Source organism: Mesitornis unicolor, unplaced genomic scaffold (genome assembly GCF_000695765.1).
Source record: "Mesitornis unicolor isolate BGI_N332 unplaced genomic scaffold, ASM69576v1 scaffold1007, whole genome shotgun sequence".
Lineage (NCBI taxonomy): Eukaryota > Metazoa > Chordata > Aves > Mesitornithiformes > Mesitornithidae > Mesitornis > Mesitornis unicolor.
In genome coordinates, this window is record NW_010195599.1 from 26,425 (window position 1) to 45,148 (window position 18,724).

The 18,724-nt window shown below is 39.9% G+C and overlaps 1 protein-coding gene across 1 annotated transcript in view; it reads left to right on the forward strand.

The window, feature by feature from the left end:
* LOC104543534 (disks large homolog 1) overlaps window positions 1–18,724 on the forward strand; it is a gene marked incomplete at its 5' end in the record, with an annotated part of 45,198 nt that overhangs the window by 24,956 nt on the left and 1,518 nt on the right. The window contains 7 exons of the mRNA XM_010188168.1: window positions 1,957–2,056; window positions 5,370–5,411; window positions 8,848–8,898; window positions 11,410–11,511; window positions 11,768–11,940; window positions 16,221–16,330; window positions 16,699–16,790. Of these exons, the coding sequence (XP_010186470.1) occupies window positions 1,957–2,056; window positions 5,370–5,411; window positions 8,848–8,898; window positions 11,410–11,511; window positions 11,768–11,940; window positions 16,221–16,330; window positions 16,699–16,790 (670 nt within the window). The remainder of the gene's footprint in view (window positions 1–1,956; window positions 2,057–5,369; window positions 5,412–8,847; window positions 8,899–11,409; window positions 11,512–11,767; window positions 11,941–16,220; window positions 16,331–16,698; window positions 16,791–18,724) is intronic.

The window sequence follows — 18,724 nt, forward strand, 5'->3', positions numbered from 1 at the left end:
TTTCCAGAGCTCGGTGTCACTGATTGTGCTCCCATGGTACCATGTGCCCCTTTAACACCTGGTAATTTTAAGGAAGCCTTTTTTTAAAACAACGGTAATGAAAACGTCACTGGATCTTTCAGTGTCTGATATTGCCAAGCAAGCCTGTATTAAAACAGATGGCCAGAAGGCATGTTAATACTGTAGCAGGATGCAGCCCATGCGTTGCACTATTGACTTTCTCTTTAGGAAAACCAAATGCTAGTTTTGTAATTGTACCAAAGAAGGTGGCCCACTGTTTGAAAAAACTTTGTCCCATTTGACCCCCAGTTGTTACTCTCTTTTAGTTCGTACTTAATCCTGCTAGAAAAGGTACTATATCTCTTTGCAATTCTATTGCATATAGCAGAGGAAGATGAGCCCACACTGGCTGGAGACACAGACAGTTACTTGAAAGTTAACATGCTCCAGATTTTTGAAGTAGCTGTTAATAGAGTCTTTAATGTACGAATTGAAAATGTTTTTGGGTGTTTTAAAAGTACCTTTTAAAAAATGGTTCTGTGGAAGTTTTATTGCTTCCTGATAAACGTGGGCTCTGCTTGGCTTAGAAATAAACAGTCCCCCTGTGGCATAGGCTCTCTAAACCAAGTTAAGCATTTTGGTACTTCTGTCATCCTTCTCGTAATAGTGTTTCTGCAACCTGAATGACAAAAACGTGGCAAATTTAATGTCTTGGCAAAACTGGACAAATGATTCACTTACGCCTAAAGATGAGAAGAAATTTCAGCTGGCTTCAAGTTAGCTGTATTAGTTCTAGTTCTGGGCATAATTGCAATAAAAATGTTAGTTATTTATTCATTGAGTATTGACTTAGACCAGTACATTAAAGGTGCTGTAGTCACATAATGTCTTCAGCAGAAGCCGTGGCAGGTACTACTGTTACTGTGAGAATTACACCCGCAGACTTATATATGAATTAAAATACATTGATGCTCTTCACCACTTAGACAAGGAGCACAGTAATGGTTTCTATTCAAACGGGTGGATATAGGTAACTGGGAGTCTTTGTAGCGACTGTGATGCAGAAATTCTTCAGCAGCACAAGCGGTTAATGTCAAAAGTTGCTGAACGTGGTCCTTGGACATCCAGGGATTTTCACCCTTGAAAAGGTCATTGCCACAGTAAACAAAAGAAAGGAGTTTGTATCTTTTGAATGTTAATCTCGGTAGTGGGATACAGACTTCTCTAGAGGGAAGTAATTTCTTTCAGGGAGCTTGCAATGAATTGCAATTGTGAAAGATTGAAACAAATACAGGGTTTTTGGTTTGAAAACCAGAAAGACTCTTCTAGACTCTTCTTGTATCCTTTTTTTCCTATTTCACTGTTACTTATTTTTATCATAGGAGCATTCGGTACAATGCCAGCTTTTAGCTTCCTTTTTCCTTTACTGTATGATGTGTTATTTAGCAGTTGTCACCAAAGTATTTACAGTTTTGACTTTGCAAATGGTTAACGCTGGCAAATACTTCTGGTGTGCTGTTATGTCAGCTGTTTGCAAAAGCATGTGTAAAGCCTCAGTGATTTTTTTTTTTTAAATGCTGTAACCCCTATATTAGATCATTTCAGTGATTTAATAGACTTTGAGTTCATTATGGTTTGGCCATCTTATAACAGCCTAGTTTTCCCCATCTTTTTATACTCCCAGAAAGTCTACATTGGTGACATACAGGTTCAGGCCATATAGGATGAACCAGCCTCCCAGTTCTCTCAGTAGCAAGCATACGAAATACGGAGGGTGTGAGCAAAGCCATGATCCTGATCTCTATTTTTTTTAATGAGCTGAGAAGATAACGTTAAACTGAAATATGCACTGCATAATGTGGTTATAGGAGTCAGCTTCCACAAAGCTGCTGGTCTGGGCCTTTGTTCACACAGACATTAGACATCCTTTGTTTTGCCCCTCCTTCTCTTCTTCAGCAGTCATTCAATGACAAGCGTAAAAAGAACCTCTTTTCCCGAAAATTTCCCTTCTACAAGAACAAGGACCAGAGTGAACAGGAAACCAGTGATATTGACCGTAAGTATGTGGCATTCGATGGAGAGCGAAGCACACGTAGAAGGGCCTGCTAGATTGCAGTAGGGTGTTACCATGGAGACAGTTTCATGAGCTGCAACAGGCGAACGAGCTTGAGGTGCCAATGGCAAACCGATCTACACAATCAATAAAGCCCTTTTCCTGCTGTTAAAATGAAATGTAACCCATGAGTATCCCAGTTTGGAATAAACTGGGGAATACCGTTGAGTAACAGTGTGTGTATAACTGGAGAAGACAGCAGCCTTCCAGCACTGGCTATGGTGCTTCCTTATTTCTGACTTGGACGAGTGTGCAGCGACAAAAAAAGTCTAATGGAGCTTAGCAGCTTCTCAAATCAGTCCCTTGAGACTGGTTACTTCAAACTCATTCCATTCTAATTTGGTTTTCCTCATCAGAAGAGGTCGCTTTGATTTTCATCGTTGTTGCCAGAAAGTCTTCTCAAAAATGTTGCTGAAGTTTGCTAATTCAGACCGAGTCCGCTACAAACTGTGCTCCCTGCCATTTGCATCACTGATTACACTTCACGTGCCAGTCAAGTCAAATCCTACGGACTTCCCTTCCCCTGTGATGTTCTGGGAACTGTCTCCTGTCGTAGCGCCAATTTTATATATTACTGACAATTATTTTCTTTGTGATTGTTTTTTTTTATTGCTTGCCCTCTGGGGACTACTCTGCAGGAGGTCCCTGACGACATGGGATCAAAAGGCCTGAGTAAGTGATCAAAATACTCCCAAGTTATTTTAACCTCCATCTGAACAATTACTACTTTTTTATTTTTAACAGATCGCTTTGAGACTGGTGCTCTACTGGCATAAGGAGGTTGACTGTAAAAGTGGTTCATAAGCTGCTTCTAGTTAGTAATCTGGGGGTTTTTGCTTTCAGGAGCGTGTTACTTTAGGTTCATGTGACTATCGTGTTAGATTCATTTTGTTTTGGTGTTCAGAAGCTTACCAGCGCTTACTTGTTTGTCCTTAATAGCACTGTGATTTTAAATTTTATGATTATTTTTATGTTACTTTTATCTTGTCTTTGTGCTTGTATTGATTTAAAGATAACCTATGGCTTTTTGCAGTAATAGTACAACCATTGCCCTAACACTTCACTAGTTACAGTTTTCGATCCTCTCTCTAGGTGACCGACGTTTGCAGCTACTTGTAACAAACGGAAACAAATTGCTTAAAAAATACCACGAGAGTTTTTCTGTCTGCCTTATTTGAGCTCTTATGATGCTTTTAAACCCAGTAGAGGGGTAGCTAAGTAGAAGAGACACAAGCATTAGTTGTATTTCCTGCAGAAACGAGTGTAGCAAGATATGAAAGTACTCCAACAGACCTGTTTGTGTACACAGACACCACTGCTGTACTGAAATGACACGTAAACAGTCAAGACCGTGTTGTTGTCGCAGATATTAAACACATACATTTTTATGTACTTATGGAATAGTAAAATCAGTCACTAAAGAGAACATTTCTTTCCAGTGCATCACTGTTATGCACAGTGTTCCCGAAGTTACATGTGAGGAGTGCTGTACTTCTACCCTTGGCCTCAACCATGAAATAATAATCCTAGTAGCTGGAACATTAGTTTTCCATTTCTGAAGTGTCTAGTTTCAAGGAAATCCTTGGTCTTGAGTAGAAGACCTGAGCAGCCTTTATGGCGTTCTGGTTTAGAGCGGAAGATCATAAGCAGCCTTTAGGGCCTCATGATCGTGCCTTTTTTAAGCCATGTAATAGGGTCCAGAAGAGTCACCGGATGATTCTGTTATAAAAACAAAACCCATCTGGCCTGTTCTTCAGCACAGTCAGACTTCTGAAACTGCCTTACCATGCTTAATGTGAGCTGTGTTCCTTGGGCTCTGCTCTTGGGTTCTTGCTGACATCTCAGGCTTTCCATCTTCACCAGTTGTGCTCTTTACCTGACTGCCACACCACCTGTATTCCCAGCTGACAGTGCCTCCCTTTCAGGTTCTACCACGAGGCTTTTTGACATCCCTGTTTGCCTCTTCTGTGCCAATGTGGACGTGCTTTGTCCATCAAATGGAAGTAGATGCAAGTTGCTGGTGCTCGCAAACCTTGGGAGGTGTTTGACTGTTTTTCCTGCACTGAAATGAAGCGATGAGGGAGTTCAGTGTAGGCAGAGCTTTGTGGTTGAAAGAGATCGGTTCACTTTCTCCAAAAATATTTTAAAAAGTCAATTAGTTTCCATATGATGACTGTAACTTTTTAAATGTTTATTCATCATTAGAAGCGTACTTGCTTCACAGCAGTACTCTTACCTCTAGAAGTCCCTTGCTTCCTTCTCTTTAATCTTGCAGGGACAAACTACCCTGAATTTAATGTATTATAAAGGCTCCTCCTGACAGCAATATGTAGTATCATGTGCACACAGTTACATACATGATTTCAAATTTAATTCTACTTAATTTGTATAGGTCAAGCACAAGCTGCTTTATGCCACCTTAAACTGTGGTTGTCTTATGAAAAGACACACCGGGTGGCATGAAAATGGATTCTTTACAGTAAAGTTTAGCAATATCAGGACTTTAATCGTAGTAGTTCACCAGATTTGTAGAATTTTCAGGTCACAGAATAGATTGATACTTGAAATTCTTCAATTGGATTAATTTTTATCATAAATATATTTAACACATTTACATAGCTTAAAAAATAAACATCTTGGTAGTACCGAAATATTTTTACTACTATGCCAAAGGCATGAAATTGGTATAGGTACTCCACAGTAAAGGTCAGGAGCTTTTGAAAACTAAGTCATTACTGGGGGAGGAAATCTGAAATCTGCTATTTAATACTATTAATATTAACTATTTAATATACCATAGGAAAGTGCCTGTTGTTGAACATCCTACAGCATATTTCCTGCAATATAGCCCAGTGTTTTGTTACTAGACCATTGTTATAATCAACTGCCTGCATAAAAGTTGACATGCGTAATCCCGTAGATTTGCTCAACGAAATTAATCTTGAAGTGAGAACCTAAAACTTGCAGGGTTACATGCGAACGAGGAATTAGTGTACATTCTGCAATCTTATTTTGATGGGCTATTTAATGTTTTTCTTTTTAATTAACATCCGTTCCTTTTGTATGAAATTAAGCTTGATCCTGAGAGCTATGAGAAGTACCTTAAAACTTTTCTATGCAGTATGTACTGATTTCAGCACCATGATGTCAGTATTGTCTTTCACCCGGACTGTTTTGTGTCAATTTGCTTTCTTTTGAACTCATGCCATTTTAGTGTATGTTCCTTATTTTTTTTCCCGTTGTGTTGCAATTTCAGAGCATGTAACCTCTAATGCCAGCGATAGTGAAAGTAGTTACCGTAAGTGTTTTTATGTTCCTTGTTCGTTCTTTTGCCTAGCTCTTTCTTTGGGTTTGTCTGTCTGTCTTTGCTGGGTATTTACATGTTAAATAGAACTTCCCAGTCACCTGCAGGTGAAATTCATACTCGTGTGTTTGGTGGGGTACTGCAAATTCTGCTGTGTCTTTGTTTTTATAAAAACTGACTAGAGAGAATCACTGCAGACCTCCTTTATGGATATTTTCATTGTGACCTATGCTTTTCTTAGTTCAGCTTAATTTGAATAAATTCCTATTTTTTTAAATTCTGCAAGCTATCTAGACCTATTAAAACCTGATTGTCAATTTAACACTGACAAATACATTCATATACAGTTGAGCTTAATACTGGAAGTGTGAGTTGTGTAATCCGTTAAATCTACAGTTTTTCATGACTGATACTCAGATTTGATATGTATATACTCTTAAAGTAAAGATTAGCAAACATGTATTTACCCTTGTTTAATACTGGAGGTGTGAGTTGTGTAATCCGTTAAATCTAGTTTTTCATAACTGATACTCAGATTTGATATGTATATACTCTTAATGAAAGTAAAGATTAGCAAACATGTATTTACCCTTGTTTTCAGCTGTCATTTATCTATTTTCCCAAGTGTGGGTGCGTGGTATGACTTGTGTTCAAAGCATATGACACATTAAGTGCTGGAGACAGTTATGATAAATTAGCATGCTAGGCTGGCATACACATTCTCTCTCTCTCTAAAGACACAGTATCTTTTAAATAGAGACTGAGTTAGCTTTTTCACTAGCCCAAGCAACTCGTTACTATTACCCAGGCTTCAGTAGTACTCCATGTTCACAGTGGGTAATGTGCTGCATGGTGCTGCTGCTCTGCAGTGCTTTCAAATGTCTTAAGCCTGAGCCAGAACTTCACTCCCACTGCCAATTCCCACTGAAGAACGGTCACGCAGTCCAGACCTGGAACCGGGGTAGAGCAGAGCGGGAAGATGAAACAGCTGAGGATTTCAAGAGGAATATGAAAAGAAGGAACAGAAGAAGTCCCACAGTGTGACACTAAGCAGCTCGCTGATCAGCTTCTGGTGGCCTGCTAACTGTATAACGGGCACTTCAGAAACAGATATTATCTGTCATAGGGCAATAAGGGAGGTGGTTTGGTTTGTTAACAGATACATTTGGAAGCTGTAGATCTCAGAGATGATGATCTACATTTCTTCTAAGATGAAAAAGCTGAGGATTTGAAGAGGAATATGAAAAGAAGGAACAGAAGTCCCACAGTGTGACACTAAGCAGCTCGCTGATCAGCTTCTGGTGGCCTGCTAACTGTATAATGGGCACTTCAGAAACAGATATTATCTGTCATAGGGCAATAAGGGAGGTGGTTTGGTTTGTTAACAGATACATTTGGAAGCTGTAGATCTCAGAGATGATGATCTACATTTCTTCTTGCAGATGATTACACTCAAGGAAAGAGTTTACACCCATATATAAAATCCCCAGCACTTACAATGCTAGCAGTGTCATAGACTGTGACTGAAAAGAAACAATTGAGGGAGGCATTCGTGTTCCCTGAGAATAACAAAATTGAGCATGTATGGAAGTTGCCTTTGCCTATATGACAAACTCCAATTTTAACCATTTTTAATGACATGCCAAAAGCTATCTAACCATTACTGTTTCTCCATAAATTTGCTGCTTGCTTCTCTTCCCCCTACCCGGGGTTTTTCTCAGAGCTTGCTTTAAAGATCATTATTGGTACTACTACTTAGTTTTCTACTCTTATTACTTGAGAAGTCCTGATATTATTTTGAATGTCATGGATTTGCTTATCTGAATGTGTAATTCCAAGCACTTTTTATTAAAATGATTTTTTAAATTTCTTCTTACTGCTGTCTAATATGAAAGTTATCTTGATTACAGATGAGTACGGTTGTTCAAAAGGTTCATTCTGTTAATATTCATTTTTCCAAAGTATTGAAAAGCAGTGACAATATATACTTTTTGCCCTCAATCAGGGGTTGCTCTTTACTTGTTATTATTTCTTCAGTAGTTTGCTTAGTTTATAGCATTGTGACTTCTCCAAAGTATTGAATCATACGTGAGCTGGATCTTTCATAGATGAGTCAATAGCTGGTGATTCCCTATTCCTCTCTGTAGCCTAAAAGGGGTTCTGAAAGTATATACTGTCCTTCTAAAATCCATTTGCATGAGTAACTTTTTGAGCTATTAAAATACACAGGTTGCATGTTTTCATGTCTGTCTTAACGTATTCCTCACTTGCAATAACTTAGAAAGTTAAACTGTTCATCCATGTAGGACAGTTTGCAAATTTATTGCGAATAAGAGAAATATTTATCGATGAAATCTTAAGTTTTAGATTTAAAATATCGATGGTATTTGCTATGAAAAAAGAATAGATAAGTAGAAACAATACATGAATTTATAAAAGCCTTTATCTGCCATCCGTCTCTATACAACTGTGATATAGCATTGGTTTGTTCCTTTGCCTAAGTATGGCTTATGAACTACAAAGAATGTTCCAAAATTACGCGAGTGAGTTAATGAAGGACTGTGTTTTATTCAGATTTCATAGCAATGTCCTAGAATTTGATCTTGTATCTTCAGAATTACAAATTCTTTGCTGTCATGGAGTTGGTTTTTAGTGATTCCATTGTAACAAATCTTACTCAGAGATACCTTGTTAGAGTAGGAATCATCTTTCAGAGGGATGGCAACTGAGGTATATTTCAGATGCTTTCATTAACATTTAAAAAGCCTGCAGCTGTCCAAGGTCAAAATTCAGTTATTTTAGTTTCATTCACTGCTGATGTGCTTTCTGGAGCTGAGAACAATACAAAGCACTCTTTGTCTTCAAGTTCATATTTTAAAATTATTAATAAAATAATAGTTTATATATATATATATTTGGTAGAAATAGTGCTTGAAGGTGTTTATATAAATGCCACTTGATGATAAATTTAATGGAAGATATACACACCTTGGCATACGTGATCGTTGGCCCTATATTAATACAAAAAAATGTTGCTGTGGATGCTGGCTTCAAAGTGTGGAGAACGTTAATGATGAATGTGGCATTGCCTCTAGCAGTGAATGATGCGTGCATGCGTTTCATTCAGGGAAACATATCAGAGCATTTCAGTGATGCTTTCAGATTCTTCTTGTGCTTGATGTCACTTTGACATGCTAACATAAACCAGGAAATGATTTATACTGTATGTGGCTTCTGCTTTAAAATGTTGTGTTTGGCTTATCTTTGTGACTTTTATAATTCATCGCTCTTGAAAAATGCCCTTCATCAGTGTCATTGTAACGCACATTACAGAGGAATTTCTGTATCACTGTAGTTCACTGAATGACTTAATTTAAAGATGTTGGTTTAGGAAAATATACATCGATATGTCTTTGCATTTACGTTTTAGGTGGGCAAGAGGAATACGTCTTGTCATATGAACCAGTCAATCAACAAGAAGGTTTGTAGATCTCACTAGTATAAAAATAAATATCATCTGAATTACCAGAATGCTTCATGCGCCCTTATCTACGGAGCACCATGATAAACTTCTTCGCTGTTTTGAACCTGTTACAGTTATTCAAATGAATAAAGCATAAAGGCATAAATTATACAGTGCAATTGCTAAATTATTTAGGGCACAATCCAAAGGTGTGCTATTTGACATAACTTACTATGTATGGTTTACATCGCACAAGGAAAATAGGGTATGTTTAACAGTTCTGTCAGCGTGACCCTCAGAAATCAGTTTTCTTCTCTTTCCTATCGCTTTAGCAGTCTCACTCTTGCAATTCAGTTGTTTGGGTTTTTTGTCAAAGCAAAAAGTACATCAGGAGGTCATTTGCCTGTTTTAGTAATCTTTAATTGAAATGGCTCTGAAACGGCGGTCTCCAGTTTCTGTGTGGGTTTCTTGCATGGCCAGTTTGGTTAGCAATTGCCAAGTTTGGTTTGGCGTTTGGTTTGGTTTTTGTATTTTTTTTCTTTTTCTTCTTTAGAAAAAAATAATTTGGAATGAAATGCAAATTGATAGGAGATATTTTCTCATACTTGCATTTAAAATGAAATGCTTTTCACTAGTTTCCAGTGAGATGCTATAATTTTGTTTTCACCTTGGTCCTAATCTTGCTTCACTGTGTGTAATAGACACAGAATTTTTAGTGTCCCGATTCAGCACCAGAGGTGCTGACAGTTGCTGTACATTATCTGATACATAGTTCATAGTTTTGTAAAGTCATCTGAAAAAGGGATGTCCTTAGGTAATAGATATCAAGTATTCCCAATCAAAGAAGGTGGCAGTGGAAGTAAACGTACACCACGTGTTTACAGGAATGTTGGGTGTCAAGGTTTCAGTTTTGGTTTCATGCCGTGGGTGACATGGCCCAGTTGCTTTTAACAGCATTGTGAAGTGTGTGTGCCTGTACAGACTTCCCACTCCAACTTGTTAATCACGGCACATGGGCTCCTCTTAAAAAGTAGGAAAAAGTGCTACAGAAGACTCATGCGAACTGCATTATTTGTCCTAGAGTTGGTAATTTTGGTAGGCTCCAAATAAAATCGTGGATGAGAAGTACGTGAGTTAAGACCATGCTAGAAAACGAGGCAGTGGTAAGCCCTCGTTGATGTGCTTACGTGAGGGAAATGGAGGCTTGTTACCCTCAAATGAGGAGCTGCTGGGTCTGTGTGCGCACACCAGAGGGTCTCACAAAACGAGAAACATCTTTTTAGCTGCCATTGCCTTCCCAGATTCTGATAGCTTCATGGTTTTGTGAGAATGATATCAACATCAAGTGAAGTACTGTCAAGGGCGAAGAGGGAAGATGTGAATGAGACTTTGCACAAGGCCGTATAGTCAAAATAAAGATTTTGGAGAGCCAAGCACTTTGGCATTTAAAGACAGGACTGTAATTCCCTTTGAGTCCAACACATTGGAAAGGCCCTAAGAGAACCAGCACCTCGCTCCTTTGCTTAGGAGCAGCAGTACATTCTCTGCATGTGTTATCTGCATTTGTCCACTAACTCACTTCCAGAGTATTTTTTTTTAAAGGTCAAGAGGAATAAAGAAATGCAATGACCAAAACAGATCTAAAGGTGCTTGGACTTTAGACGCTGGTGGGCCACCCTTAGTCTTTACTAAATTAATAGGTTTATAGCTACTGGATCCCAGACATTCCTTTTATGAATGTATTAATAGCCCACAAAGGAAATAGTTCTGAGAGTCAAATTAAAATATATTTTCTAGAGCAGACTTCATTTAATTTGGACTTACTTGTGCGATAAAGGCAGATTGAACCTAAAATGAAAATTTATACAGCTGAAATTATATGCTAATGCCAAGATACTTGGACATTCTTGTCTGCACGGTTCTTGCAGTATAATCAGGTGTTTTCTGCTTGACCTTAATTCCCAACTAAAAGTGCTTTACAACTTAAAAGCAGCTTTGGGTTTTTTTGTTTGGTTTGTTTGGTTGGTTGGTTTTTTCAAATATGCTATACTTCATTTTATAAGGGTGCTAATAGTTACAGAAGCTGTATGTACTTGAGTCTTTTCATATATGGGTATTTAAGTTGTGGTCTTGGAGGACAAGAAGCAGTTTCTGCCAGCACAGAACTCGAGTTTCGTGAACTCTGCTGCTCCTTAGGTATCTCTTTGAATTGGAAAGGTTTTAAAACTTTCTCCTTTTGCTGTTTTCGTCAGAATGAAGGATGTTACTTTGTGAAAAGACTTTTTTCCTCCTGAAGACTTTGTGATTTAAGACTCATTTTCAGTTACCCAGGATAGTCATTAGAGAGAAGGTCTAGCATCTTCCTGTGAATATGCTATTAACTGATACATATGCTGTGTTTTTCTTCTCTAGCAGTACATAGTCTGTTAGGTATTAAAACCATTACCATGTGATAAAGCTTATTTTGCTGAATTATAAAAGTTAGCAATCGTGCTGTTATGCAGCTGATGTTATTTCTTTGTTTAATAGTCAGCTACACTCGACCTGTGATTGTTTTGGGACCCATGAAAGACAGAATAAATGATGATCTGATCTCAGAATTTCCAGACAAATTTGGCTCATGTGTTCCACGTAAGTCTCAGAAAATACTAAAGCGATTCTACATTACAGTCTATATGAATTTTCCTAAGAGACATCCTCTGTATGTTGAGTTTAAAAAAGAAGTTAATTTATTGTCTAAACTTTATAGACCTATATGAGTTGTCAGTCATCTCTTTTTGCTTGTGACAATTTTGCAGTATAAATGGGAGACTATTTTTTGGTATTACAGGAGAAAAAGTCACTGTTTTTTGTTTTGTTTTCTTAAATTACTGGTTTATATTTAAAGACACTACCAGACCAAAACGAGATTATGAGGTGGATGGACGTGATTACCATTTTGTCACTTCTCGAGAGCAAATGGAGAAGGATATCCAGGATCACAAATTCATTGAAGCTGGCCAGTACAATAATCATCTTTATGGAACAAGTGTCCAGTCAGTGCGAGAAGTAGCAGAAAAGGTAAATCAGTGCCGGTTACTTTCATTTACTGCGGTGATTGTCTGACTGTGCTGACGGGGGAAAAGCAAAGGACGGCAAGAAGCCGCTAGGAGCCCTCTGACTTTAAAAGGAATTTGTACAAAACTAGAAACCAAGCTCATTGTCACAAATGCATTTAGGGAAGTAATGCTTTGGAATAATGAAAGCGTTATGATGAACTTACGGGAAAAGAGCAACCATCGTTTGTGCCCTCTTATAGAAAGAGAAGAAATAATCGCAATTACAGGCTAATCAGCCTGGCTCACGTACATAGAGCATTAACTGATTAAGAACAGTGGTGGTGGAGTCGTTTGGTATGATTATCCATTTCTATAGACCTGTGCAGAAGAGAACTTGTAAAACTGCTGTTCTTTGTGCCCTTAACTTACAAAGGGAAAGAAATTTTAGAAAGCCTTTTTATGTAACCATCACAGCACTTGAAAGACTGACCTTGTTTTTATCTTGAACAGATTTTAATAAACTACTTCTTGCAAAATCTAGGTATTTCTAAATTCAAATGAATTTACTTGAGCTCTCTGGAAAAGAGTGGGAGAAAAGGAAGCGTATTTCTTAGAGTGAGATGCTTATGAAAGAAAAGTTTTGGTGAGAATTCTTTGCAGCTGTTCCCTGTTAAGTTGACGAGTGGTGTTCTACTGCTTACAAATGCAGTGCATTTACAGTAGATGCTATGTAAGTAGATCTGTGGAAGAGGAGAAAGCTTTTTTTTTCTAGGTGACAACTCACAGCTTTCAGTCTGGACATGCAGAGGGTAAGTGTGGTTAACCATGTGGCGTGGGAGCGTAGTTAGTCCTCTCAGAAACAGAGTGGACTGTTCTGGCAAGTGGCTCTGTATTGTTATTTCTGGCAAGTGTAATTTACTGGGATCAAAAACCAGGAGAGCACGGTGAGAGTCTGTGGTTCACGTGATGAACTTTTCTTCTGCTGACTCTCACCCTGTGGAATAGAACCTGGCCCATGGTATATAGCAAGAAAAATACAGAAAAGACAATTGATCGCAAAGTGGTTAAGGGAAATGAACAGTACTTTGTATGGGAGGCTGAACAAAGTTGTGAAACTGTCATACGTGGTTAAATGATGAAACTATTTATTGAGCAGCTCAAACATAAACCTGTCGGCTGTTGCTTCACCTGGTAGCGCAGGTACAGTCCTTCAGTTCCCTCCTAGAGCTGAAATTGGCTGTGTTCTTTTGCCCATCTACTGGGATTAGTGAGGTACAAAATGACTGTGAATCTTTATAAACTGCCATGAAGAGCATAGTACTACCAGATGTCTCTACGCTATTGGATCTCTTGCACGGGGAGTCATCTTGGGTAGACACAGCAATTTCTCAGTTCCAGGTAACATTATTTGTTCTGAGTGACAGAGGCCTGTCCTCCAGCACCTGCCTTCAGAGTTGTGACAAGGCTGCAAGCTGGTTGGTCTGGGGCTACTCCCTCCCTGTGTTTCTCTCCATCTTGCTGAAGAGATGAGAGACACAGAAGACAATTTCTAAGTTTTCTATGATGAATATAGAGGCATAGATGACAGAAGTGACTGCTGCTACCCCAAAAGTACCAGAAATCGTATTCTTGCAATAGCTTTAAATTGTGTTCTTTTGCCCCTGCTTCCAGCTGATCCCTGTCTCTCTCATTTCCTTACCTGTAATGGACAGAGCTAAAGATACTTTTTTCACGCCATTGTTTAGTTATTGTAAAAGGCACTGAGTGCTATGCTGTGTTTCTCAATAGTGCAAGTAAGGAACTAAAAACTACATAAAATAATGTTTAAATGCACCGTGTGAGGAGCAGAATAGCTTCTCTGGATGAAAACGTGACAATTACATCGTGAAGTACTTGCTTCACTTTTCCTTGTCTTCCAAATCTTCATTTGAAAGGAATTTTCATGTCCTCTTTTCTTCAGAATCACTGGCAGCTTGCAAATCTCTGTGTCTGATGCCACTGTTAATGCCCGTTTCTTACTGATTTGGAATAAACTGCTGCAGTTACGTTGTATAAGGCCCAGCACAGCTACTGTCCTGGCAATCTACTCTTTGCCTAAAATCCTTCAGTGCCTGCTGGCATAAGTTGTTGAGCCAAACACAGCAATTACTGTCTTACCCAAAAATGGACTAGTTAATGCTCTTAATTCTCAATGTCCAGAGCATTTGCCACATTTAAAGAGAAACTGGATGAAGGATGTGGAAAGATCAGCATACATAGTAAAATACTCTGTTAGAACATACAAACACCTTGCTTCAATGGTGCAGCTCAGAGTCCAGATCCACGGACTGGACGTGGGAAGCAGCTTTTGTCAGTTGAAAACAAGCAGATGTGTATTGTTCATATGGGAAGAACACTCCTCTTACCTCTTAAGAATTCCTGAAATAAAGTTCTGTGGTCTTTGTTATGCAAGAACTGAAACGTAAATGGTCCTAGTGATGCCTTCTGCCAGGAAGCAGAAACATGTCAAGCTGCTCTTCACCGTGTGCCCTCCAGGAGTGATCTCCCAGGAGTTTAGGAAGTGCATTTTATCATACGAGTAACATTTGGGTTTATGGTGCTTGTGGGTTTGCTCGTGAAATTCTGCCATTCACATTGGTGTCCTGCTAAAGATAAAGCTTTTCTTATTTTAGTCACCCAGCAGTGGTTTTCCATTCCTCTCTGTTTTTCCCCATCTTTTTCTAAAATGTTGACATCCCAAATTACTCATATGCTACTCAGAAAGGAAAAAAATAAAAATGTTTGAGGTGGAAATGAGCAGATCAGAGATGAGAGGAGCTGAGGAATAGGAAGAGCCTTTGAGATGAGATGTCCCAAAAAGCTGGAAAATTGCTTCTATGGGGACAGTAGAGGTGGGAAGAAAAGCAGCCCTACCACATTCTCTTCCAATTGCCCAAGAAATTTGTTTCTCAAAAGATTAAAAATAATCAGCCCACGTAAATCGCTCACACTGCCTCAAACCCAGTGGTTTACAATGTGCTGCCTGAGGGGAGGAGGTAACTTGGGTTCACTTCCATCTCACTGTTCTTCCAGTGACAGATTTCACAGAATCCCAGACCGTTAGGGATTGGAAGGGACCTCCAAAGCTCATCCAGTCCAATCCCCCTGCCGGAGCAGGAACACCCAGATGAGGTTACACAGGAAGGCGTCCAGGCGGGTTTTGAATGTCTGCAGAGAAGGAGACTCCACAACCTCTCTGGGCAGCCTGGGCCAGTGCTCTGTCACCCTCACTGAGAAGAAGTTTCTTCTCCAATTGAAGTGGAACCTCCTGTGTTCCAGTTTGTGTCCGTTACCCCTTGTCCTATCATTGTTTGTCACTGAGAAGAGCCTGGCTCCATCCTCGTGACACTCACCCTTTAAATATTTATAAACATGAATGAGGTCTCCCCTCAGTCTCCTCTTCTGCAAACTAAAGAGACCCAGCTCCCTCAGCCGCTCCTCATAAGGGAGATGCTCCACTCCCTTGATCATCTTTGTAGCCCTACGCTGGACTCTCTCCAGCAGTTCCTGTCCTTCTTGAACTGAGGGGCCCAGAACTGGACACAATATTGCAGATGCGGTCTCACCAGGGCAGAGCAGAGGGGGAGGAGAACTTCTCTCGACCTACAACCACCCCCCTGCTGTCAGAGTGGTTCTTCTCCTGGACATGCTTGTTGAGTCATCTTCTCTAAACTGAACCTGTGAAAAGGCCATAACCTTAAAGGATCCTCAGATTTATTCACTGATTTATTTAGTATAAAAAGGGGATGATTTTAGTGGTGTGGTTGAAGTCCGGCTGTTTCGCTGGATGATTCTCCATTGTTGATTGGCACCTCTGGTGAAGAAAGAAAGGAAGGAGGGTCAAGAGTGGTTATTCTCCTGGATATGTTTGTTGAGTCATCTCTAAACTGAACCTGTGAAAAGGCCATAACCTTAAAGGATCCTCAGATTTATTCACTGATTTATTTAGTATAAAAAGGGGATGATTTTAGTGGTGTGGTTGAAGTCCGGCTGTTTCGCTGGATGATTCTCCATTGTTGATTGGCACCTCTGGTGAAGAAAGAAAGGAAGGAGGGTCAGGGACATCTCAGATGATGTGTGATCCCAACAGAGGAGCCTTGTGAGACCTTGGGCCAAAGTGGTGAAACCAGAGCATCATTGGTGCAAATGCTGTGATTTGGTTGGCTCCAGTGGAAACGTGTTTTCTCTTCTCAGTTACTGCACTGTGTATACCTGTGATTTAAACTTTGCTTAGTCCGTTTTCCGTTCTCTCTCACTCTTTAGGGCAAACATTGCATTCTTGATGTTTCTGGTAATGCGATCAAAAGGTTGCAGATTGCCCAGCTGTACCCAATCTCCATTTTTATTAAACCCAAAACAGTGGAAAATATCATGTGAGTAAAAGTAAAATACCTCAGGCTGAACTGTTTGAGACTGTCGTTGTATTTGAACAGCCAACTGCGAGTTACGTGAAGACAATTCTAATATTTGCATTTTAAACAATATTTAATTTCTTAATTTAATGAGCTTAATTTCTAGAGACTTTTACACGGGGTTTTCTAATCCAAATTAAAGTGCTTGAGAACGAATGTCATTGTGCTAAATTCCATGCAATGTAGTGTCAAAGTGGCTCACTCCCACTACTCTTCACTTAGGGGTGTCATTTAGGAGACTGCCTCTCGTTAAGACAACATCTTAAAACCTTATTTTAAAAGCCTCTTAAGCACTTGATAACGGTTTTTGAATGTGTTTCCAATTTCAGGGAAATGAATAAACGCTTAACGGAAGAGCAAGCCAAGAAGACATTTGAGAGAGCCATGAAACTGGAGCAAGAATTTACTGAACACTTCACAGGTGTGTTTTGCCTGGGACTCTTCCCGTGCCAGAGTTGAAATGTTATTGCTTGCTGTAAAATAGTAATTGCCTTGTTGCTGAGATAGGGCTGAACTTTGTTTTCTGGCTAATCTGTGATTGTTTTGAGGCATAGAGCCATCTTGATCTCTGTGGTAATTAATTAAACCTCTGGAAATTGGGCACTACAGCATTATGGTACTTAGCAAATGAAATTTGTGTATGCCATGGACCTAACAGTAACAGCAAGAGATGGGCTTCCAGCCCTCAAACTGTGCTAATTTTTCGCACTGTAGGTTGCAGTAGGAGGAGATTGCTCAAAGTCCGGATCTTCAGGAGGACAGAAATGAGCCTTCTCGGCACTCGCTCTTTTCCTTCCTGTTATGTTCTCTTTTGAAGCGTTTCAGTGTTTGCTGCCCCGTTCACCTCTTGTCAGTGGCCTGACTCCTTTGCCCACTTCCTTTTTCCACGCCTTAATGTGGGCAGAGCTGTGAATGCAGCCGTGCGCTCCACCTGGGCGGGGGCACAGGACGGGGTGATGGCTTCACAAGGGAGGAAGACAGGAGAACCAGACCACTCTGCCCTAGTCTTCCCACTGACTTATTCCCTGCGTTGTGTGCTACCCACACAACAAACACCTTGAGTCCATCCTTTTTGTTCGCCTCCCTCCCTCTCTGCTGCCTTGCAGCCGTCACAGTTTATCCCAGTACTGCATCTAGCTTTCCTGCTCTTCCATAGCACTCTGTTTGTCTTGAGGGACATAAATCAAGATGTTTCAAAAATCTATGGGCCTTTTTAAGAGCTTTAGCGCTCGGCGCCGTGTTTCTTCTCAGAAGTGTAAGGCTTGTTGGCAAAGGAAGATAGCAGTGGACTCCTGTCCTTGGTAATCCAGGTAAGGGCAGAAATCCTTTTCTGAATCTGTTTGAGAGACCTGAAGACTTTACAAGTCCCACTTACTGCTTACAATTTGGAGGCTGCTACTCGTATGATTCAGCTGATACAACATAGTGTGTGTGCATTCCCTGATATGTTAAAATACCACATTGTGTAGGGTAACCGAAATTAACTTCAGCAGCAGGTGAGGTTTAAACAGACTTCAACTTTGCACTAAAGCACGTGAAGAGCACGTCCATCTTCTGTTTTGAGGATGTTGAGCTTTGGAAGAGGTGTAGTTAAACATAGCTGGAAAGAAGTAAGATGCTGAATCTTATGGCTGTTGGCATTGCAAGGACACTTAAATCTTCGATGCACTGTTGTGCTGGGAGCTTTATACTTGACCTGTAATAACTGAACAGTTTCCTTCTCCCACAGGCTCTATGACAGTGGGCTGCAGATGGGGAGAAGGTTTTTGAGAGATAGAAATGATGAGTAGGAATAAAAAGGAAGTAATTTGCATGAAAGCAAAGCTCAGAAGCAGCAGTAATACTTTAATGCACAAAAGAGTGAGTCTGGCCTGCTTCCAAAACGAGTGTTCATGCTAAACTTTGTTTCTTGGATTATCAACACTGAGGTGGCAATCCTAATTAAAAAGAAGCTGCTGTCTCACAGTGATTGCTTTTTCAGACTGAAGTGTGCTAAGGGCAGCTCAGACTTCATCCTCATTCTCACCAGACTGTACTTCACTCTGATGTGTCAGAACACATCCATATTGCCTCACTTCTAATTATTGGAGAAAATACATCTAACTTACACCGTCTGAATACGAATTGCACTTTTAATTATGTAAGGAAGCGTGCTGTCTGTAAAACTTGAATCTATTGGCTGGGCAGCAAACTGCCTAAGTTCCTCCTCTTTTTGGCCAAAAGCAAAGCTGGTGCTAGCAGGTAGAAATGCCAAGGTCAGGCAGCCTTGCGATGAGGTTTCAGGATCCAGCTGAGGAGGTCACCAGTCTGTATTACACCAAGCCTGACGCAGGCTGACTGCATCAGCACACAGCC